At 47.5% G+C, this 21987-nt stretch overlaps 1 protein-coding gene across 15 annotated transcripts; it reads right to left on the bottom strand.

Annotated features, from left to right (window-relative positions):
• Positions 1-55: 55 nt before the first annotated feature.
• mark2a (MAP/microtubule affinity-regulating kinase 2a) lies at positions 56-21524 on the bottom strand. Of its 15 annotated transcripts, none has more exons than XM_084697674.1 (21): positions 21302-21407; positions 20631-20759; positions 13781-13954; positions 13340-13393; positions 12616-12664; positions 12310-12375; positions 11932-12002; positions 11723-11779; positions 11445-11579; positions 11156-11257; positions 10670-10789; positions 10037-10178; positions 9313-9425; positions 8994-9129; positions 8580-8725; positions 8312-8400; positions 6821-6961; positions 4404-4667; positions 3725-3751; positions 1978-2016; positions 56-1562 (listed from the first exon to the last, which is right to left on the bottom strand). In XM_084697674.1, exons 2-21 carry the CDS (start codon positions 20676-20678, stop codon positions 1136-1138), a joined length of 2400 nt encoding a protein of 799 aa, XP_084553800.1. In that variant the 5' UTR covers positions 20679-20759; positions 21302-21407; the 3' UTR covers positions 56-1135. The 15 variants fall into 15 exon arrangements, with proteins under 15 accessions (XP_084553800.1, XP_084553803.1, XP_084553790.1 ...); XM_084697677.1 differs by adding an exon at positions 14432-14596 and having other exon boundaries at positions 20631-21389; XM_084697664.1 differs by having other exon boundaries at positions 20631-20753; positions 21302-21378.
• Positions 21525-21987: the final 463 nt, after the last annotated feature.

The raw sequence follows: 21987 nt of genomic DNA, 5'->3' as shown, positions 1-21987 counted from the left end.
GGCACCCATTATAATTAGTAACAAATAATAAAATGAAGGACCACAAGCAAAAAAAAATCATCCAACTTTGTTTATTCTTATAATAACAATATTAATAATTATTTTCTCCAGAGAAGGGCGAAGGAATTCTGGGACTGGGACATTCCAGTGCAGCACATCGAAACCAACCAGCAACTCTTAATTACATTACAATCCACCAATAATCAATTGGCCCTTTATTAGTATTGGCTAAAGTAAGTCACCATTGTTGTAGAAAATCAAAAACTAGGATGAAGGGGCTTGAGGTGTAGGAAGATGAAGGCTCACCCTCAGAGCAGAGTTCAAGTATGCACTTCCAATGTACCCTCAAATAAGACATTGTGCTGTGACCAACAAAAAAAAATGTCGACGCTGCTCTCAGAAGAGAACGGTAACCGTGGTAGCCATCGCCGGGCCGATACGAGTCGAGAACATGATATGAAAACCACTTACAGCTGTAGTGAGCGAGTTGTACCGTAAAGCCTGTTACCAGCCACGTAGTACATTCAGGGCGTCAAACTGCGTCTCTTCATCTAATGAAAACATACAGAGGGAGTCTGGTGACGGAACAGTAACAGGGGGGCTGGATCTAGCCTGGGACCAGGGAGGGTTACAGGAGGGACGTGGGGAGTAGAGGATATAGCTGAGTCCAGGGATGATTTGGGGCTAAATATCATAAAACCGATATGCACAAATCAGTGAATCAGCTCCTCTTTAAAGATATATTCTCCTTTTCATATTTTCCATCCTCCCAAAAAAATAAAAAATAATCCTCCAGAAAGAAATGAGAAGTTTAAGAGGAAAAACTAAGAAATAAAGAGTCTCCGAGAACAGAAAACCGGAGGGAGAAGGGTTTGAAGGGGAACAGAAAACCCAAACCAGAAATGAACTCCCCCCGTTGAAGAAATAAACCCCGCCCCCTCACAAGATATATACATGACACACAACTCCCACCCCCACGACAACCTATCCAAGGCTCTCTGCTCACCCTTGCACACTCCACCATCCCTCCTCTACCTCCACATAAAAGTAGTCAGCTCTCCTTTCTCAAAGTTCAGCCTCTTTTGTGTTTCCATCTCCATTCTTCTCTTCTCTTTTCCCTCCGTCCATCACCGTCTCACAGTTTGAGCTCGTTGGCGACTTTGGAGGCGATGTTCTTGAAGGCGATGGAGGTCCCAGAGATCCTCTTGAAGCGCACGCCGTTCAGCGACAGGCGTGGCAGCTTGCACACCTCCATCTCCCACTGGACAAAGTCGTCCCGGGCGGGGTTCCCACTCACGCACAGCAGCATGTAGCGCTCGCGGAGCTCAAACTCGCAGCTGTTGGAGTCCAGAACCTTCCGGATCTCCTTCATCATCTCTCCGGGCTCCATGGAGGACGTGGTCTTCATGCTCCAGGTGAAGCGTAGCGAGCGGGGCTTGGTGTCCTTAGAGGCCTGGTTGGGGGCAGTCACGGTGGAGGCCGACGACAGGGAGTCCTTGTTCTCGTCGCCCGCCGAGCCCAGGTTGCCCTTCTCCAGCTTCTCCGCGGTGGTCAGCATGGGTCTACCAGGTGGGAAAGACAGTTGTAAAGGAGAAGGGAGAGAATGGTGATGAAAGGTGAGAGACAGGGGAAACAGGATGTGAGAGACAGAGAGAGACAAGACAAGACAGCATGACTGAAGATGGTTTAGGCTGCATTTGACCACTGAGGGAGCCAATGACACTACAGGCGCATAAAGCATTCATGTAAATTGTGCGTCTAAACTCAGACTTTACAGAGCAACTAGACCAGAAATCAACTACATCAGCAAATGTGTTCTTGAGTGCAAGAGTGTTGATACATGGCTTAAATTGACAAAGAGACATTTCTTGATTAGGATCAATTCTGTTCCACCCAAATCAAACCCAAACATCCAACTGATTATCTGATAGGAAGTTATGTTCTCTAAATCAGCAGACCGACGGTCGTATGTCTCACCTGCAGACCTCATCTTGACCCTCTCCCTCATACGGGCTCCTCAAAGAAAATCAACACAAGTTTAGTCTTCCTAGTTAAAGACTGCAACAGCACGCGACCAGGTTAGAACCACCACCAGCTCACAGCAACCCCTGCACCTTCTAGTTTACAATACTACATCCTTCCCTTCTTGGAAATATATCAGGAGGTATTGTGTTGTACGTGAAGTGCATCAGGACAGTTTCCCCAACCTTTTGGAAACAAGAGAGTTTAAAGTAAGGGAGGGTACTGCTTAGTGGTTAGAACATTGGGACTGCAGATCGAGGACACAGGTTCAGATCCCCCCTGTACTTTGTCGCTTTGGATGAAGGCGTATGGCTAAGTGAAAAGTTAATACATAAAAACAAGATGTTAAGTAATCTGATCTGGCCCTGATCTGTTAATAGGCCCGACACCAGTAGTCCCATCTCAGCAGCAGGGAAGTTCAGACGGATGCATGTGCAGGCAGAGACAACAGCGGTGTACCTGAAGGCCCGATCAGACCTTTTATACATTACACATCGTGCAACAAACCTCCGCGGACGGACTTGAGGGACGATTCGGCGCACCCTATAGGGCCACACTGCACTTCCATCTCTACGGCAACCAAGCTTCTTTGTGCAGCAGACCAATCACGCTGCTCGATATTCTGGAAACCTTACACAATTCAGGAAGTACTAAGAATCAGTTGGCCTTTAGGCTGTTTCAAGTCACTGCCTGTGATACCAGTTCTTTAACAAGACAGCCCAGCGTGACTGTGCTCTTTAACATCTTGAAATGTCATCTTAAAGTCCATAAAATCTTGATAGAGCCTCAGCACTGTGCACAAACAAACACCTTTTCATCCACTATGATAATATTGTCTTTATGTTGGCAACAGTGATTGAGGAACAATGTGTGACCTCTTGTAATGTTGACGCACCACTAGGTTGACTACATTTGCTCTGAAACAGACAAGTCTAGATGTACACAGGAGAGCTGCAGTAGGAATAAAGTAAATAAATCACTTATATTCTAGTTGAACGACCATCGTGATCTACAACCTCCACTTCCAAATCAACGTTAAAAAAAATCAAGCTTTACAGCGGCAGGATAGACTTGTCCTTGGCACGTTGTCACAACATTAGTAATTCCGTTTAATGAGGTATCGCTTGGGCAGAAAAACAATCTCTGTTTAATGAAAAACAACTACAACAGTCAATATACTTCTCTTTCACTAACAGGCTTAATTCCACCACAGTAAACAGGCTATCGGATGTTCACTCAAGTCTACAATTCTCCATTAAGTCCCTCTCCTTGAGCACGGTCGAACAGTCGGAAGGTTCTAACAATTGAGAGATAGTTGTTTTTCAGTCATCGTTTCTCTAAGGCTTTATGCACTCTGGGTAGCATGGCGTTCCCCCAGTCTGGCAACACAAAAGGGCTTTCTATTCACAGAGCCAAGGACCCACAGGACGACACATGATAAGCTAGGAGACAAAAGTAGGCTGGGATGAGAGAAGCAGAAATTTAGAAGCCACTGATGAACCACACAGAGGTAGGGGAGAGAGGGGAGGATTAAGCTATGAAGGGCAGCCTGTTAGTATGAAGCAAAATCCATACAAGTAGGTATTAATATATATACTTTTTAAGCAATGGGCATGGCACAATGTGATAGCTTAACACAGGATGGGGCGACACATAAAGGTCATGGTTTGGAGAAAGACTTGTTGTGGTTATGGTTGCCTACCTTCTGGGGAATCTGAATGAGAGATTTCTACAAAAGAGGTAGAGGGGGAGGAACAGAAAAAGAAAACTGTATGTACACAACCGTGCGCAAACCAAGCCATAGCAAATCTGTTATACCAGACGTCAACTGAGAGATTAATATTCCACGGGTGTCTCACAAAAGATGGGGTTTAAGCCACAACTGCCACAAAATGGCTGCTGTAACTTGTGCAACCGCACTCTGTCAAGGCGGTCAAGTCATGTTAATTAAGATCATGGAACAATGACATGAACGGATTAGCACAAGTTAGCATTGGAGGGAGCCATGCCAGCTAATGGGGTCAATGCTATAAGGCCTTTCATCTACAAACCTTCCTTATGTTCACCATAACTGACTACATATAAAGTAAATGTTGAAGTATAAACAGAAGACTTCTCTAGATTAATATTCCTCTTTTGAGAACAGCTACCAGAACATTCTTGTAAAAGGTGTGGTTGGGCTGCATGACTATCTTTTTGGATATCCCACTGTTTTATGATGCAAACATCTTTTAACCTGCTATTTTCACATGGTCACTCAATGTAAAAGGTACAAGATCATGAACATTGGGATGTTAAAGCATATCATAAAAAAATAAACAACATGCTTGTTTTCAGATAATCAACCTCAATCCCAATCTCAAATTTGCTCTTTCTCTCACCTGCGTACGAATTTGGAGGTGAACTTGCTGAATATACCAGAGGCCCCAGGTCGTCTAGCCTGGCTGTTGCCATGGGAGAGGGAGGGGGACGCGGGGGGGCCGTTGTAGGCTGATGCATGCTGGTCCCGGGTCGCTCTCTGTTGCCCAGCATGGAAGGTACTCCTGCTGGCCACCCCTCTGGGGAAGTTGGTACGGTCCGTCGCCGTGGAGCTGCTGATGTTGTGGGCAGAGGGAGAGGCCACTGGTACTCTCTGTGGGGCAGTGCTGTTTTTGATAAATGACACGTTAGGTTTACAAACTCGCATGCAATGCACGTTAGGGGTTTTCACAAGCTTGTTGTGACAGTGAGCTCTGTTAAATATATTAAAAAGCATACATTTGATATAAAACCCTGGCGAAACCATAACCCAACATAATTCATCCATTGTTATGTGCAAAGCACAAAAGCAGCAGTTATGTTGATCAAGCCATTTACAGGTCTCGTACGTAGAATACCAAAACATAACAGCGTGGCGAATAGAACAACCAAACACATTGATATTCTGACAGAAACCTTTCCAAAAAAGTAGCTGCCAGCAGAGTTATAACATGCCAAAAAGGCCTTCTGTAACCTGGCTGTGCCCTTGAATAAACCTGCAACTAGGAGACTGTACGACTTTGTAACTTTATGACCTGTGACTGTATGACTTGGTGACTTGATGGCTTGTGATTGCGGTGACATGCAGATGACCACAACAGCAGATGGCAGCTGAGCTCACAGTAAGCAGCATCCACTGTGTACACCTGCGGGGGAGCAGCCAGGTGGGCATGAATGGGCACAAAGCAGCTGTCTAATACTACATTAGTACGGGGACCAGGCTGGGTCGTGTTTGGGGACCAGGCTGGGTCGTGTTTGGGGACCAGGCTGGGTCGTGTTGGACCAGGCTGGGTTGTGTATGGGGACCAGGCTGGGTCGTGTTGGACCAGGCTGGGTCGTGTTTGGGGACCAGGCTGGGTCGTGTTGGACCAGGCTGGGTCGTGTTGGACCAGGCTGGGTGTGTATGGGGACCAGGCTGGGTCGTGTTTGGGGACCAGGCTGGGTCGTGTTTGGGGACCAGGCTGGGTGTGTATGGGGACCAGGCTGGGTCGTGTTTGGGGACCAGGCTGGGTGTGTATGGGGACCAGGCTGGGTGTGTATGGGGACCAGGCTGGGTCGTGTTGGACCAGGCTGGGTGTGTATGGGGACCAGGCTGGGTCGTGTTTGGGGACCAGGCTGGGTCGTGTTTGGGGACCAGGCTGGGTGTGTATGGGGACCAGGCTGGGTCGTGTTTGGGGACCAGGCTGGGTCGTGTATGGGGACCAGGCTGGGTCGTGTTGGACCAGGCTGGGTGTGTATGGGGACCAGCATGGGTCGTGTATGGGACCAGCATGGGTCATGTTTGGGGACCAGGCTGGGTCATGTTTGGGGACCAGGCTGGGTGTGTATGGGGACCAGCATGGGTCATGTTTGGGGACCAGGCTGGGTCATGTTTGGGGACCAGGCTGGGTGTGTATGGGGACCAGGCTGGGTGTGTATGGGGACCAGGCTGGGTCGTGTTGGACCAGGCTGGGTGTGTATGGGGACCAGGCTGGGTCGTGTTTGGGGACCAGGCTGGGTCGTGTTTGGGGACCAGGCTGGGTCGTGTTTGGGGACCAGGCTGGGTGTGTATGGGGACCAGGCTGGGTCGTGTTTGGGGACCAGGCTGGGTCGTGTATGGGGACCAGGCTGGGTCGTGTTGGACCAGGCTGGGTGTGTATGGGGACCAGCATGGGTCGTGTATGGGACCAGCATGGGTCATGTTTGGGGACCAGGCTGGGTCATGTTTGGGGACCAGGCTGGGTGTGTATGGGGACCAGCATGGGTCATGTTTGGGGACCAGGCTGGGTCATGTTTGGGGACCAGGCTGGGTGTGTATGGGGACCAGGCTGTGGAGGCCACGGAGACGCAGGTTACTAAGAGAGAGGGAATGGCCAGTAGGGGGAAATGGCTGCCATTTTGACAGGTTATTTAAGTTTTTGCGAACTCATATTCATCTTTCTGTCTGTTCTTTGACTATGAAAGATACTTTTTTTGCTGCCTGGCATTTGGAGTGTCACTGTTTCCCTAAGCATATCATTACAGTGGGATGACTAACTAATGGTGGAGTCCTTTCAGCTCTCACTTCAACTTCATAAACAAATAAAAGTTGCCAAGTTGCCAAGTTGCCAAACGGAAAATACATATCCTGCCAGCACCTTTTCAAAACGGCATCAACCTTTCTCAGAAAGTCAAACGTTAAACATAAACCCATGATCATTCATCCGGAGCCCCGGTCAAATCAGTCTACAGATATTCCCCCTCCGGCCTGAAGGGGGTGCTACGTCCTCTGTTGCGTATCCTCTTTGGGGGGGGCACTTGCCTGGGACGGTGTGCGTGGAGGTCTGGGGGGTTGGGGTGGGCCGATGTGGACAGGGATTTGTGATGTCGGGGGCGGGAGGAAGAGGAAGTGAGCACCGCCGCAGCGGAGGCTGTGGAGGCCCGGGACCCTGGAGTGTTGAGGCTGGGGGAAGAGAGGCCAACGACCCCCGCACCGAGCGGTCACCATGAGAAGGGTGGCGGCGGGGCGGAGGGGTGGAACAGTTAGACAACAAAACGAGGGAGGAAGCAGGAGCAATGAGCAAGACAGGAACACTGACACACTGATGCAGATGGACATGAGCATTAAAGTAAGTCATGAAGGAAAAACATGTCAATTTCCAAGTTGCTCTTCATCCATGTAATATATGAATTAGTAAATTACGTAAAGCTGTTATAGTAGTTAATATAACACTGTTACTACATAACTTTATTACAGTGGCATAAGAGCAACTTGGGTGCAATCAGACTTGTACACTAAAGTTCCTGAAACACTTGTTTCTCTGAGTTGGGCTGGTCTAAACATTCAGAGTAAGAAAACTTGACAGAAGAACTACAAGACCCAGGGGCACATTGGGTCACTGACATGATGGGAAATGACAAACACACAGTGAACAAGATTATTAAGTGCAACAGGGGAACTTTGAAGGTGATGTAAACCGCAGTGATGTGATTCAATGCTGATTATGTGCAGATCCGCACTGTCGTTTGCGCACACACAAAATCCCTTACGCACTGGCATACACACAATACGTTTTTGTCCACTTAAAACTGAATCTTGGTCAGCCAATCAGGTCTGAGTCACATGTTGTGTTGGCCCTGCTGTTAAATCTGTCTAAACACCCTGTCCTTAAGCAAGACTCCCACCCTATTTCTCCCTTCCTGGCCTGAAAGTGACTTGCATAAAAGTGGCGAGGGGCCAACGACACTAATTCCAGATTACAGAGATTGGACTATCAGGGTCACTCAGTTTAATTCCTGAAAGTGTGTTAGTGTGTCTAAAGTAGCAGGCCCAGTTAAACATCCAGGGAATAACTTTGCTAACGGGACCCAACACCGAGAATATGAGATGTAAAGGAGGTGCGAGTGAGTGTGTGTGTTCATGTGTGTGTGTTTTGTAATTAAACTGGCTGGATTTCTGCCAGCTGGCCCATGTTGAACCAACTGGCATTACGCCATGAGGCTTGTAAATATGGTCGCCTACATACAGGAGTAACCCTACTAGCAGCCACCATGGGAGGGGGTGTGAGGGCGTGAGCGAGGATGTGTGAGGGTGTGTGAGTGTGCAATCATATGTGTGAGGATGTGTGTGAGGGTGTGTGTGAAGGGTGTGTGTGAAGGGTGTGTGTGAAGGGTGTGTGTGAGGTTGTGTGTGATGGTCGTGTGTGATGGTCGTGTGAGCGTGTGCTAGGGGGCGTTGGGTCGTGTGAGGGTGTGTGTGAGGGTGTGTGTGAGGTTGTGAGGGTGTGTGTGAGGGTGTGTGCGAGGGTGATACCTGTCCTTGCCGTTCTGAACGCCCAGGCCGTCCCTCTCAGGGACGGGGGAGTTGCGGCTGCGACTCGTCCCGGTGGACAAGATGCTGTTCTGTAACACAGAGACAGAGAGATGTGACGACACAGGCTGGGGCGGGCGGGCGGGGACATCACTTACCATCTAATAATAAAGTATTCATTTAGCAGACGCTCGAGTTTGATCTATAGCTATACCTGAGCTGGTGGACATTACTGTTAAAGAGAATGTTGACGCAGGGGTCTTAGACGTACGGTGGAAGGGGTGGGGGTGCCCCTCTTCCTGTCCACCGAGGAGAGTGGGCTGGCTGGGACCTTGGTGGAGGCGGATGAGCCCTTCCTGGCATAGTCCTCCACCGTGTTCTTACTGTCCCCCTGAGCGCGCTTGGAGGCAGATGATCCTGGGACAGACAGAGCAGGAGGAGAGGAGGACAGGAGAGGAGGAGGAGAGGACAGGAGGAAGATGAAGATAGGAGGACAGGAGAGGAGGAGGAGAGGATTAGAGGAAGATGAAGACAGGAGGAGAGGACAAGAGGAAGAAGAAGACAGGAGTTGGGTTTCATATGTGAGACACTCAACAGGCGAAGCTCACTGACAGACTGGTCATCAGTCATTTTGGCCCAGAACACCACAAATAATAAAAACTATAAAATGTCACAGTTCACTTACCCGCATCTGTTGCTCTCCTGGGCTTCTGATTGGACGAGGTGCTTCGCTGTACCTTGTGAGAAGGGGAGTGTGTGTTGCTGTTTGTCATGTCACTTCCTGGGCGTGGCTTGATAGACGTGTTGATGCACTCGTCCAGCTGAGGAAGGAATAATAACAATAAAGAACTCCATATCTAATTGGCGCTTTGATCCAAAGTGAGGTAGACCGTTAATGTGCCCTACTGGTCCTTGATCTTCTGCTGTACTTTCATTATGCACTGTTATCTGTACGTCGTTTTGGATAAACTGTCAATTGTAAATGTGAAGTTCCTGTGTCGTACCTCTGAGTTTCTGTAGTCCAGTAACAAGTATGTGGCCATAACGTCGTTGTATTTTTGGTTGACAAGAGAGTCTTGGATCTCTTCTTGAGAATATCCCATCTGAAGCATGATATCTGGGTAAAATACAGCAAAAGGGTCAGACTCCATTGTGGGCTAAGGTCATGGACATGCATAACAAACATACACATTCACATCTACAACTCACAGAAATATCAACTGAAAAAGGGTGGGGGGGGGAGCAATACATACAGCACAATGACTTGTTTTTAAAATAACACATTTAGCACAATACCACATACTAACACAACATATCCTAACACATTCTAACACTTTGCGACACAGAAATGGTTAGTAAATGAATGCACGTTAAACAACTTCAAATTCAAAATGTTCTACATCGTCAGATGTAGCTGAAGAGAGGCTGTGAAGTGATGACAGAATGCAGTCAAAACGTGTCTTTAGTTGACACCAAACATAATAACGTCCCATATTTGTGAAAGTGGTCTGAACCGGGGTAGACTGAGAGAACATCTTAATGGAACGACACCCGCCCCAGAACTCATGAATCACACTTTGTTAGTCATCAATCAAGCCGTTCATCCAGATTTCATGATGTGTGTGTGTGTATGTTTTTGCATATGTGTATGTGTGTGTGTGTGGTTCAGTGTGTGTGTGTGTGTGTGTGTGTGTCCTCTCCAGCTCCTCCACCAGACGCCTGCCCCACCTCTCTTCCACCCCCCTGCTCGCTGGTCGGGGTGCTGACCTGTCCTCTTGGGGTCCTTGTAGTCGGGCTGGGGCTCCACGTAGGGCTTCAGCTCCTCCTCCTCCTGGCCCACGTTCATCCAGCGGTCCTTCATGATCTGCTGCTGGACGCAGAGAGCACAAAGAGGCTGAGGGGAGGCTGGGGGGAGGCTGGGGGTGAATGGAGGAGACTAAAGGAGGCTGGGGGAGACTGGGGGAAATGGGGGTGACCGAGGGAGACTGGTGGTGACTGAAGGTGACTAAAGGAGGTGGCTGGGGGGTGGCTGGGGGGTGGCTGGGGGGTGGCTGGGGGGTGGCTGGGGGGTGGCTGGGGGGTGGCTGGGGGGTGACTGGGGGGTGACTGGGGGGTGACTGGGGGGTGACAGGCTTAGCAGACAATGACACAGAGATGAACACGAATGAATGTAAATAAAAAGTATTTGTTCAACCACCGAGCTGTAGCTAATCCTCTGGCTGAAACCAGGACGAGAAAAGGATGAACACAAATGTACGATGTACGTGCAAGGTGTGACGGCAAACAATCCAGTGGCCTCCACAGCCCCGATGGGACGCGAGCAGGGGAGTCTGGAATGGTAGGCGGGACAGGGGCGCTAACCTCCAGGCTGCCTCGCTTGGTCGGGTTCAGGATGAGGAACTTCTTGAGCAGGTTCTCGCAGTCCGTCGACATATAGAACGGGATCCTGTACTTCCCCCGCAACACACGCTCACGTAGCTCCTGAGAGGGAGGGAGGGAGGGAGGGAGGGAGGGAGGGAGGGAGGGAGGGAGGGAGGGAGGGAGGGAGGGAGGGAGGGAGGGAGGGAGGGAGGGAGGGAGGGAGGGAGGGAGGGAGGGAGGGAGGGAGGGAGGGAGGGAGGGAGGAAGGGAGGGAGGGAGGGAGGGAGGGAGGGAGGGAGGGAGGGAGGGAGGGAGGGAGGGAGGGAGGGAGGGAGGGAGGGAGGGAGGGAGGGAGGGAGGGAGGGAGCATCAGGACCAGGAGGAGAAACTGGAAGTTGTTGATTCAAGTACCAAGTTTATCATTTACTACTTGTTGTTTATTTCTACTCCTTCCTCCTCGTGGGGGGGGGGAGGGGTCGTTCCTACCTTGAGGTTCTGTCCATCGAAGGGCAGTGAGCCGCTGACCAGCGTGTAGAGGATGACCCCCAGGCTCCACACGTCCACCTCGGGCCCGTCGTACTTCTTACCCTGGGAGGGAGGGATGGAAGGATGGAGAGATGGAGGTGGGAGGATGAGGGATTTAGGATGGAGGGATGAAAAGATGGCAGTGGGTGATAGAGGGATGAAGGAATGGAGGGAGATAATTTTGAGCGAAGGGTTGACTGACTGCATGGTGACTGAACGAGAGAGTGTGCGAGAGGTTCGCGTCTCCAACCTGGAAGAGCTCCGGCGCGGCGTAGGGGGGAGAGCCGCAGAAGGTGTCCAGCTTGTTGCCCAGGGTGAACTCATTACTGAAGCCAAAGTCTGCTATCTTGATGTTCATGTCAGCATCCAGGAGCAAGTTCTCTGCCTGAAGTGGGGTTGTGGGGTCGAGTCAGGAGACGTGCGTTAACAGTGAATGCTTTTATCGAAATGACAGAGTGACAGGAAGGTAGACAGGTAGGTAAACCAAGAGACAAGCAGGAATAGGGGAAACAGGCAGCCATAACTCACCTTTAGGTCTCTGTGAACAATGCACTTTTGGTGACAGTACTGCACCGCTGACACAATCTGTGGTTTAGAGAGGATGCGAGACTTATGTTGTTATCTCACCACGGATGTATCATAATGACTGGTATCCATATCAATGACGTAATTGAGTACCCAAAACATAACACAGGGACATTCTCACACAGCAAACAATGAAGAAAATAGCCCGTCACCTGTCTGAATTTGGCTCGAGCTTCTTTCTCTTTCATTCTGCCGTGAGCCACCAGGTAATCGAACACCTCACCTGAAGAGGGGTGGGGGTGAGGGGTGGTGGGGGGGGGCAGGACATACGACACAGCGGGTTAGTGTTAGAGGAAAGAAAGAGAGAAGAAAAGCAGTGGACACAAATAAGGGACGACGGGTGGGTCAGTCACACACCGCAGGGGAGTGAGGGCCTGTGTTTATAAGCGTTATTGCCGAGGGTGAGAGAAATAGAGGCAGCCATGTTGGTTGATGAGCCGAGCATGACTGACTTTGAGACAGTGAAAGGTATTTCAAAATTTCAAGGAACGGTCTGTTTTACAGTGTCACGTGACTGAAGTTAAACTCACCTCCGCTGGCGTACTCCATGATCAGGTAGAGTGTCTTCTCTGTCTCAATGACTTCAAATAACTTAACTACAGAGAAGATGGGAGAGAATCGAAAATAGATCACCGTCTTTCAAGGAAATGTACGTCACATTATTGAAATGGAGGAATCTATGGAGGAAATGTCATTGCCAGTGTTGAAGGTTTTCTATCAGAGCTGGATTGTCCTTGCCCTCCCTCCCTGAACAGCAACAGACAGTTTCTCATAGTCGTGTCTCTTTAACAAAAGAACAGCCTGAGTCTGGGCAGGGAGTGTTAGAAGGAGCTCACCAATATTAGGGTGATTCAGCAACTTCATGATCCTGACTTCACGAAACAGCTGAGAGAGAGAGAGAGACACAGAGAGAGAGAGAGACACAGAGAGAGAGACACAGAGAGAGAGACAGAGACAGAGACAGAGAGAGAGAGAGAGAGAGAGAGAGAGAGAGAGAGAGAGAGAGAGAGGGAAAAATACAGGAAGAAAATGACATTATTAATTTGTATTGAGCGCTCTCTTTTAGAACTTTATTGTTTATTTACTTCTGATCTTTTTTGGGGGTGCTTTCTTGACGATCTGGGATGTTTAATCAATATCTGCCTACAGAAAGCATCAACATATTTGTCTTCTCCTTGAACTTTACACAGACTCCAGTGGAAGAACAACTCTGTAGAAGTTTCCTCAAACTTCCCTCCAAATTCCATCCAAGTGGAAGAACAACATGACACTTGCTGGGCTGCACATTTACTGCCTGTCATCCCCTCTCCACCGTCGAGCCTGTCTCTCTACATAATTCCCCCACCCCACCCCACCCGCCCACACAAACACACCCACCCACACACCCCCCTCAACAAACGCAACACCCAACCCCAGCCCTCACAACAGGAAGTACTTGGGTCTAATTTCCCATAATTTCCTCCATTTCCTGCTTCCTGCCCTTGAGGTGGAGGGGGGCATGAGCAGAACCTCGTCAGCTGGTCTCACCGTTACCTTTCTTTCACAAGAGCCGTCACTCACCTTCTGAAGACTGGAGGAGTTCAACTGAGTTTTGTCTATGATTTTCACCGCCACCTTAAAATACAAAATAAATAAAAAACATTTAAATAAAACAGAAAACGTTTATTGTTTAACTGTTTATCTGTCCAAATTATACACCTACACGCTCAGTAAGAGGCTCACGGTTCATTTTTATGTATTAAATCGACCCGACACTTATTCAAGTAAACATACAAAACTTTTTACCCAGCAAACCCTTTGATCGTCCGTCAAAAGCTCTCCCTCTGAGCAACACCTCTCCCCCCACAACGTTCCCACCTGTCAGTTTAAGACTCTTCAAGCTAAAGCCCCCAAAGACTCTCTTCAACGGCCCCTCTGTACCAGCCATGACGGGGTGCCCTACATCAGTAGCCTGCTCTCCGTGTGTGCGGCAGGTAAACCCGCCTGTCCTCTCATCCTCACCTCTTTCCCCGTGAGGACATGGCGAGCCAGCTTCACCTTGGCGAAGTTGCCCTTGCCGATGGTCTTCAGCAGACGGTAGTTACCGATGTGAGGCTGGTCGTCGGCCGTCGTGGCAACCGAGTTGCGGCATCGCGGCATGCTGGGCCGCCTGCCCGCCTTGGAGTCGCTGTGAGGCTGGGGGGGGAGGAAGGATGAAGGTGGTTAAACAACAGCAGTTTGTTTTTTTAAGATATATACATTTTTTTTTATGTTTTTAGTGATCAGAAAGAACGTTGTGTATGGATACTGTCTCTAGCTGATACAACTGAACTGCTGCCAGGCTCCTGACCACATGAGACTTCCTTTGGCTGGACAGCTAGCTACACCAGTTAGCAGTGTGCTTGAACAGCTGTTGTCTTGGTCAGCGTGTGATTGGCTCGAGTGTCTGCACTGAACCTTTTCAGACAATTTTCTAAATACAACCACCAACATTTGTGTTGGTGTTTCTGCATGTTTGGGGCAGTGTTCAAGCACCTTTACACAATATCTGCTCCAAGAAGCAAGCGCCTTTAAGGAATAAATAAACTATTTATTCATTACTACTAAACAAATATGTTTCTTACATACAGTCTAGAATCAAGAACTTATGAACATTCTAGAAACCTTGCGTACATTCTCTCACGGCCGAGGAGCTTGTGACCCAGGGCCTTTCTGTGTACATAATCAAAACGAGCGGCCTACAGCACTGAACCATCAGCGTCTGTGGGGTCACCCCTTCACAGCTGCTGAGGAGGCTGGCTGAGGTGGCCTCTGGCTCTCTTCACAAGCAGATCAAATCTGCTGGGAGGGGGGGGGGGGAGGGGGAATAGGAAAATAGGAGAGAGAAATAAGGAGACAAAAGGGAGAGAGTCAGAGAGAGAGACAGACAGAAAACAGAGAGAGAGGGAGAGAGGGAGGGGGAGAGAGAGAGACGGAAAAACTGGACAGAAAGGGAGTAGGGAAACAAAGATTGACAGAGAGACAGAGAGAGAGACAGAGAGAGAGACAGAGAGAGAGACAGAGAGAGAGACAGAGAGAGAGACAGAGAGAGAGACAGAGAGAGAGACAGAGACAGATGATTGTAGCACTAGAGAAGAGGAAACACATTATCAAGAGAGAGGGGGAGAGAAGGAGGGAAGCAGCTTTGGAAAACAGTGTTTGATGCAGTCTCTTAACGCAACACTGATATATCCCTCTGATCCTCCCCTGCAAACACACAACTGGAGTCTGCAGCTGTCTCTTCATGGCTAAACTCTTCTTTGTGGGCAGAATGGGAGGCATGCCTATAACCCCCAGTTTTAATATTCAAGTTAGGCCTACATCCTCTACATCCGCAACATACGAATCTCACTAAGATGTATACGCCAAGTCAGTCCCAAACACGTCATGTTTGTAAATGTACTGTAGGATGAACGGTTGTATGAAACTCTATACAACCAGAGTATAAAACAGAAGCTGATCTACTTCAAAGATCCCCGCACTCATTTGCTAGCCTGTCTTCCTCCCCCCTACCTCGTACTTATTCCAGTATTAGCTTATGTAACGAGATCAAATGAATAGACGTGTAAATCAGACCACTGTTCAAAGCAAAATCACCAGGAGACCACTGCTTCTGAAGACAGCTGTCACCAAAGCAACCCTCTTTACACGTACACACACACACACACACACACACAAGCAAGCACACACACAAGCACACAAAACACACAAGAACCTTGTCACATCAACAGCTAAAAAGAGGAACGTTCGAGTAACAAGATAAACAAGTACTGATGCTGCCTGGATGGGTCTTACAGCGTTTCACCATGCCACCATAAAGAACTTGCCTGGATGGGTCTTACAGCGTTTCACCATGCCACCATAAAGAACTTGCCTGGATGGGTCTTACAGCGTTTCACCATGCCACCATAAAGAACTTGCCTAGATGGGTCTTACAGCGTTTCACCATGCCACCATAAAGAACTTGCCTAGATGGGTCTTACAGCGTTTCACCATGCCACCATAAAGAACTTGCCTAGATGGGTCTTACAGCGTTTCACCATGCCACCATAAAGAACTTGCCTAGATGGGTCTTACAGCGTTTCACCATGCCACCATAAAGAACTTGCCTAGATGGGTCTTACAGCGTTTCACCATGCCACCATAAAGAACTTGCCTGGATGGGTCTTACAGCGTTTCACCATGCCACCATAAAGAACTTGCCTAGATGGGTCTTACAGCGTTTCACCATGCCACCATAAAGAACTTGCCTGGATGGGTCTTACAGCGTTTCACCATGCCACCATAAAGAACTTGCCTAGATGGGTCTTACAGCGTTTCACCATGCCACCATAAAGAACTTGCCTAGATGGGTCTTACAGCGTTTCACCATGCCACCATAAAGAACTTGCCTAGATGGGTCTTACAGCGTTTCACCATGCCACCATAAAGAACTTGCCTAGATGGGTCTTACAGCGTTTCACCATGCCACCATAAAGAACTTGCCTAGATGGGTCTTACAGCGTTTCACCATGCCACCATAAAGAACTTGCCGTTGTGAAACAGGCAGGAGGAAAAAACTTGCCATTTAGTTTTCTGTCGTCAGTAAGGCGCTCGGTGTATGTCAAACAGTGTCCCGCACACACGCACACACACCCTGATCCGCCAAGAAGCTCCGCAGTGACGTAGAGTGTCAGCAATGCAGTCTGCAGTCCTCACACACACACACACACCGCTCTGACCTTCAGCACAGCAGCCAATACACCAGACCCGTCCGTACACACACTCACACACGCAGAACATGTAAAGACACACATCGACTGTTAGAAAGAACCCCCCCCACACACACACACACACACAAAGCTGAGATATTACAGAGATATTAGCAGAGAGACACCATCACAGAAGAACCCGTTAAATACCCGTTGATTTAACGGATCGACAGTCAGACCTGTTGTCCTTCTCTCCCGGCCCTGGATCACTCACAGCCAGTAGAACATCACAACTGACATTTTTTTGTTGTCATTCGGTCGACACTTTTATCCAAAGCGTGTGTGTGTGCGCAAGATAGAAATAGTTACGCAGAAAATGCAAAATCAGAAGTGCGTAGTTCTAACAGTATTTGATCACATCTCTGCTAGCAGGCACAGTTGATGATGACCACATCTCAGCTGCTTGAGACGCGGTGTGAGAGAGGTGACCAGGGACGCTTTAGAAAGAGCCCGGGCGATGAAGCGCTCCAGCCGCCCAGTAGAGATCTGTGCACGGCCTTGTTCAATCCAGGCCTCCCTCAGGTGAGAGCTACATCGAGGCCTTTCAATATTTAACAGCTTCCAGGTTAATCAACACGGCCCTTGTGTCTCCTGAAGAGAATCTAAGGTTTGAGACAATGGGCAATGCTAAACCACTGTACTGAACCACAGTGAGCGACGTCATGTCACCGACGACCAGCAACTAGCAAAGACACTCATGCAGGCATGGCTGTTCCAGAATTTCCCAAGTGATTACATTATATATATATCGTCTTCTAAAATTGCAAAAGTAATGCTAAGATGATGTTTTACCGCTCAGACGAAGCCGGGGGTATTCTGGGTTAGGAAACATACATGGGCTGTGCAAAAACGACCAGACAAAGGCTGTCCCATCCCAATGTTAAACAGGATGTTGGGTCTTTACCACAAGTACAGCAATTATATCCCTCTCCTGCACGCCGACAGAGGGGAAAAAGTAAGCAGTGGAAGACACAATGACAGGGTCAAGCTTACAGACAAGGTGAGGCAAGCCTGGATTTGCCCGTCGAGGCAGCAGTCATTGTGAGGCAGGGCCAAGGAGGTAGCCCATTGGGCAAGAGTCGACATGCTTAGTGGGCTTTGCACAATCAAGAAAACGAAAGAAGGAAAAAAGAGAGGGAGGATGATGAAATGATTTAGGATAAAAGCAGTATTGACAGGAGCTTTGCATCTATGGGTATGTTCAGAAACTAGAGCACAATTCTAACCAGCTAAGCAGACAGGGCAGTAACGCAATGATACAATGCCCACATACATTACCTGCCTCATAACTTGAAGGCTACAACAAATAGCCTATATTACCTTAAAAACAAATGTTCACCATTGTGTATTGCTCGTAGATAGGTCTAAAAACAGGCAGTGCCGTTTACAACATTAAATATTGATTTAATATATATTCCTGTATGGGTACAATCATTTCAGTTCAGTGTTTTGCCATAAGTCCACATTCTTCCTTCCACAGAAAAAAAGGAGGCCTAGATGTGGACTGTTTCTGATGCAAGGCTTTAATATACCACAGACAACAACACCACTACAGAGTCTAGACTACGACGGTAGGGATTCAAATGTAAACTGCCCATGACAAGGAAGCAAGCTCTGTTCACTGAGAAGGTTGGGTATTAGGTAAGGTTTAGGTAAGGTCTAAAGTTTAAGGTTTAGTGTTCAAGTAATCAGCTCCAATGAATTCAATAGGTTTTGCTTTCTTTATGATTCTATCACTAGATACTTTATGTTTCCCTGGTATTGCATCAGTAAAACACATTCCCCATCAACAAAACCAGATAGTACTTGAGACCCAGTCTACTCTAGGCCTGCCACTGTGCATCTGTATTGACACATCCTGCTCAGGATCCATCTGTGTAAAGAAGCCCAGGGTCATTAGTCCAAGATTCAACCTCCATTCTTTGAGACAGGAACTTAAGGGAGGAAGGGGGGCGGGTATACAAACTGACAAAGACGGGAGGACCAGTGAATAAAGGAGGTGTTTGAGCCAGCTTGTCGTTTATCTGGGTATTAATATCACACCACAGTTATTTTCAGTGGGGCTGGTGGCACCAGGGACACAAATAGACACCAACTGGGCTGTCCCCCTCTACAGCGGGTCCTACTCCTCCAACTCAACTGCAGTATACATCTGATTACAAAACCATGTCTGGTTGCAACCTACTTTGAAGTTGGGCCTAATCTCGAAATCCCAGATTCAAGCTAAAGCAGCGAAATACACATGCGTCAAATTCACTCTTTTTTTTTCTCTATTAATCAAAGGATTGACTAAAATGTTGTACAAAAATGCAAATGAAAATCATCTAACCAAAAATGGGACAAACGTTAATGGTGCTTTTGGCCCAGGCTGTGTCCTAGCCAAAAGGATTAGGCCGTTGTAAAACACTGTGAAACAAACTACAGGCTACTGACTAAAAACCTAGTTTTAACAGTTTATGGTCACTCAAGCATTACATCCGACACCAATAATAAACAAACAGTAATCAACGAGACGGCTTTGTAAACAACATATGAGACATCTGGCTAAAAGGCTTATTCTCATATAGAAGGACTCAAGCTCTTGAGAAGAGCAATAGCAGTTCTGACAAATGTTCCTTCAAATCTGGAAACTACACCTAGTCGAGCATTCAAACAAAGCAGGAAGAAGAGGGGTGTTGACAGTAGGTTTTAAATCAACCAACCATGCTTGTGGCACACCATCCCTCCCCTGCCCCCCTCCCTATGTCCCCCTCCCTATGTTCTATTAATACAGCGCTTGGATACATGAGTCGGGTTCGGTCATGACAGAGAAACACCACAGAACAGAACCAAGTGTAGGCTACAGTAAAAGCAGCGGGCGAAGAAAACATCAGAAACGGGCCGATTCACCAAGACAACCTCAAGCCTTCAAAACAGAAGGGCGATACATTCAAAGCCATCTTTTCTCAAACAATGTACTGTGGATTTAAAACTCTTCAACAGCAATGTAACAGATGATGTGATACTGGGGGAGAAAAAACACATACACTACAAATCCCGGTGTGCCTATACCAACGTTAATCCCAAACAATATGAGAAATTGAGCTCTTCCCCTCCACACATCTTCTACACCTACAAGCTCAACTGGTAATGCTGGTTTTAACAAATAGAGAAGCGGAGGAAGGAAGTATAGAGTCCAAGCGAATGCCATGTATCAACAGCCGTCTTGAGGTGTCAAACAAGCTAGGCAGGGCTTGGTTGAGTTTTGCCACTCCTTACCTTTAATCTAAGCAGTATCTCGCATGAAACGTAGGTCATGAGAACTGGCTCGTAATGTCATAGTTACTTCGGTAAAAGACCCCAAAAGAAACATTTGAGACTCGTATTTAACCAGTTCTTAGAATAGAGTATCGTCAAGCTCTCAAGTGTCCAAGCTGGTTCTCAGCACTAACCAGAAAATGTCATTCCAGTCTGGACATTTGTAATGAATAACAAAGCTATCAAACTAATAAACCATTTAAATACGCCCATACGTACTGTAGGAGTAGTACCTATCTAAGTTTCTAGATCTCCAGATTTCGTACTAAACCAAATAATGAAGATTTATCTTTTGATGAACTACCTTCCGCTAATCACACAAATTAAGCTTTAGATATGAACTTAAATAGTTGTTTTAACGTGTGTTTACATATTGCTTGGGTTCAAACCAATTCAATTGAATAATATAGCAATACATACAAATCTATAGGCCCCTTTTTGCCTCTTAATTTAGGCCCAACAATTAGCTAGCGAGCTAAAAGTATTAGTCTACCAACTAACAGACTAGTTAGTAGCTAGCACTACTAGCCCTTTACTGACTTTTGACTTCACGTTACCTGAAATAATTTAAAGTTTGCATGCACCCGGATGCTTGGGTTTAAATACTGATATACTGCTAGCAACTTGTTCCGACTGATGGTTTGATGTGTAGCGTTGAGTTGCTACAGTACAGCTAGCTTGTAATGGCAAAGGGCTGGTGTTGTGGCATTTGCTTGTTGTGCCCCCCCCAAAAAGTGCCTAGCACTAGCTAGCTTGTAGCTAGCGAACCCAGTGGTTTGACTTACCTGGTTAGACGAATGTTCGATTGTTAACGTTGGCGCCCGTGTTGACATTTTAGGATTTAGGAGACACGATCTTCGCTGACAGAATGATTTCAAATCCAACAAAACGACATTTGCCTTCACCGTCTAAATCTTGTGAGGAATTGAAATTAACATGGACTATTTTCTGTCTGCCTCAACCTCAACTAGTTAGCTGACGACTAGCTAGCTAGCTATCTTTATGGGCACAAAAGTTAGCTAGCTAGCTACTCCTGAGTTGAGTCGATAACTAGAGTAGTCTGAGTCAAGAAGTAACTAGCTAGCTAGTTAGCTAGCTACACGGATGAAATATATAACTCGCTAACAACATTTACGTTCAATTATATAGTATATACAGCCACCTAGCAAACTTTAAGTTGCCAAATCTACAGATACAGAAAAGACTAGCTAGCAAGCTAGCTACTAGCTAGCCACCATCTGTCAAGTTGTCCCGCACCACACCAGGGTAGGGACAGGGATCCGTCCGCCTTGACTGCTAAACGACACTCGAGCTAGCTTAACACCACCACAACGACGTCGTTACAGCTGTGTATTCTTCCTGCCTCGCCTGCCTAACTTCGATCGAGCTACCAGACAGCTTGCTGGTTTAGCGTAATGTTGTAGTGATTTCCAACTCAGCACAACGTTGTCTTTACCATAAGCGCGACAGAAATCATGTTTGGATTGCCGAATCTTTCTTGCTAGGCGGCGGGCGCTTACGCTGCGTTGCAGCCCTGCACTTATTGCAGAGGTCTAACGTAATGGATGGGTTGAAGCAAGATGGTTGTGAGAGACGTCTATCTGCAATACCTTTGCTTTGAGTTGTACATGGCTGTTTTGGTCTGAGTAGATAGCACTTACATTCTACAAAAAGTACAACCATTCATCCGCACCACATTTGAAGACTATTTACACATATTTAAATGTCATTTAAATGTGACTGTCATAGTGGGGTGCTCCATACATAGACTCGTGCTGCCCTCTTCTGGGTTCTGTTGAAAACGATCTGCAGTGCCCTTTGATGTTCCCCCTGTCCTTGTACTAACAAATGGTTTACGAATTGCTGTGGCAGTGGCAGTCCCAAATGATCTCCAATCTCGAAACAGTAAAATACAAATCTAGACACACAAGAGAACACGTTTTCTGTTCCTAGTTCTATTGTGCCATTTTGTCACGATGAGAAGGCCTAAGTGGTGCATTTACCTCCTTTAAGTTTTGTCGCATATAGTGTATCCTATCCTCTACATTGTGTACCCCAAATTTCGATCTATCCTTCCACCTTTAGTTTGCTCTCACACTCCTTGGTGTAAGCATGCGTACAATAGGATCTACTGCACCATAC

Source organism: Hypomesus nipponensis, chromosome 5, assembly GCF_054491055.1.
Source record: "Hypomesus nipponensis isolate SF chromosome 5, ASM5449105v1, whole genome shotgun sequence".
Taxonomy (NCBI): domain Eukaryota; kingdom Metazoa; phylum Chordata; class Actinopteri; order Osmeriformes; family Osmeridae; genus Hypomesus; species Hypomesus nipponensis.
Note: the sequence above shows the minus strand (reverse complement) of the source record. Positions and strands in the feature narration are given on the sequence as shown.

Excerpts from the sequence above, each read along its gene's own strand:
- mark2a (XM_084697664.1), bottom strand. The coding sequence starts at position 21,322 with ATGATTTCTGTCGCGCTTATG. Across the intron at positions 13,394-13,780 it reads ATGTCCTCACGGGGAAAGAG|GTGGCGGTGAAAATCATAGA; the intron begins GTGAGGATGAGA and ends TTGTATTTTAAG. Across the intron at positions 1,563-1,977 it reads GGTCAAGATGAGGTCTGCAG|ACCCATGCTGACCACCGCGG; the intron begins GTGAGACATACG and ends CCCACCTGGTAG.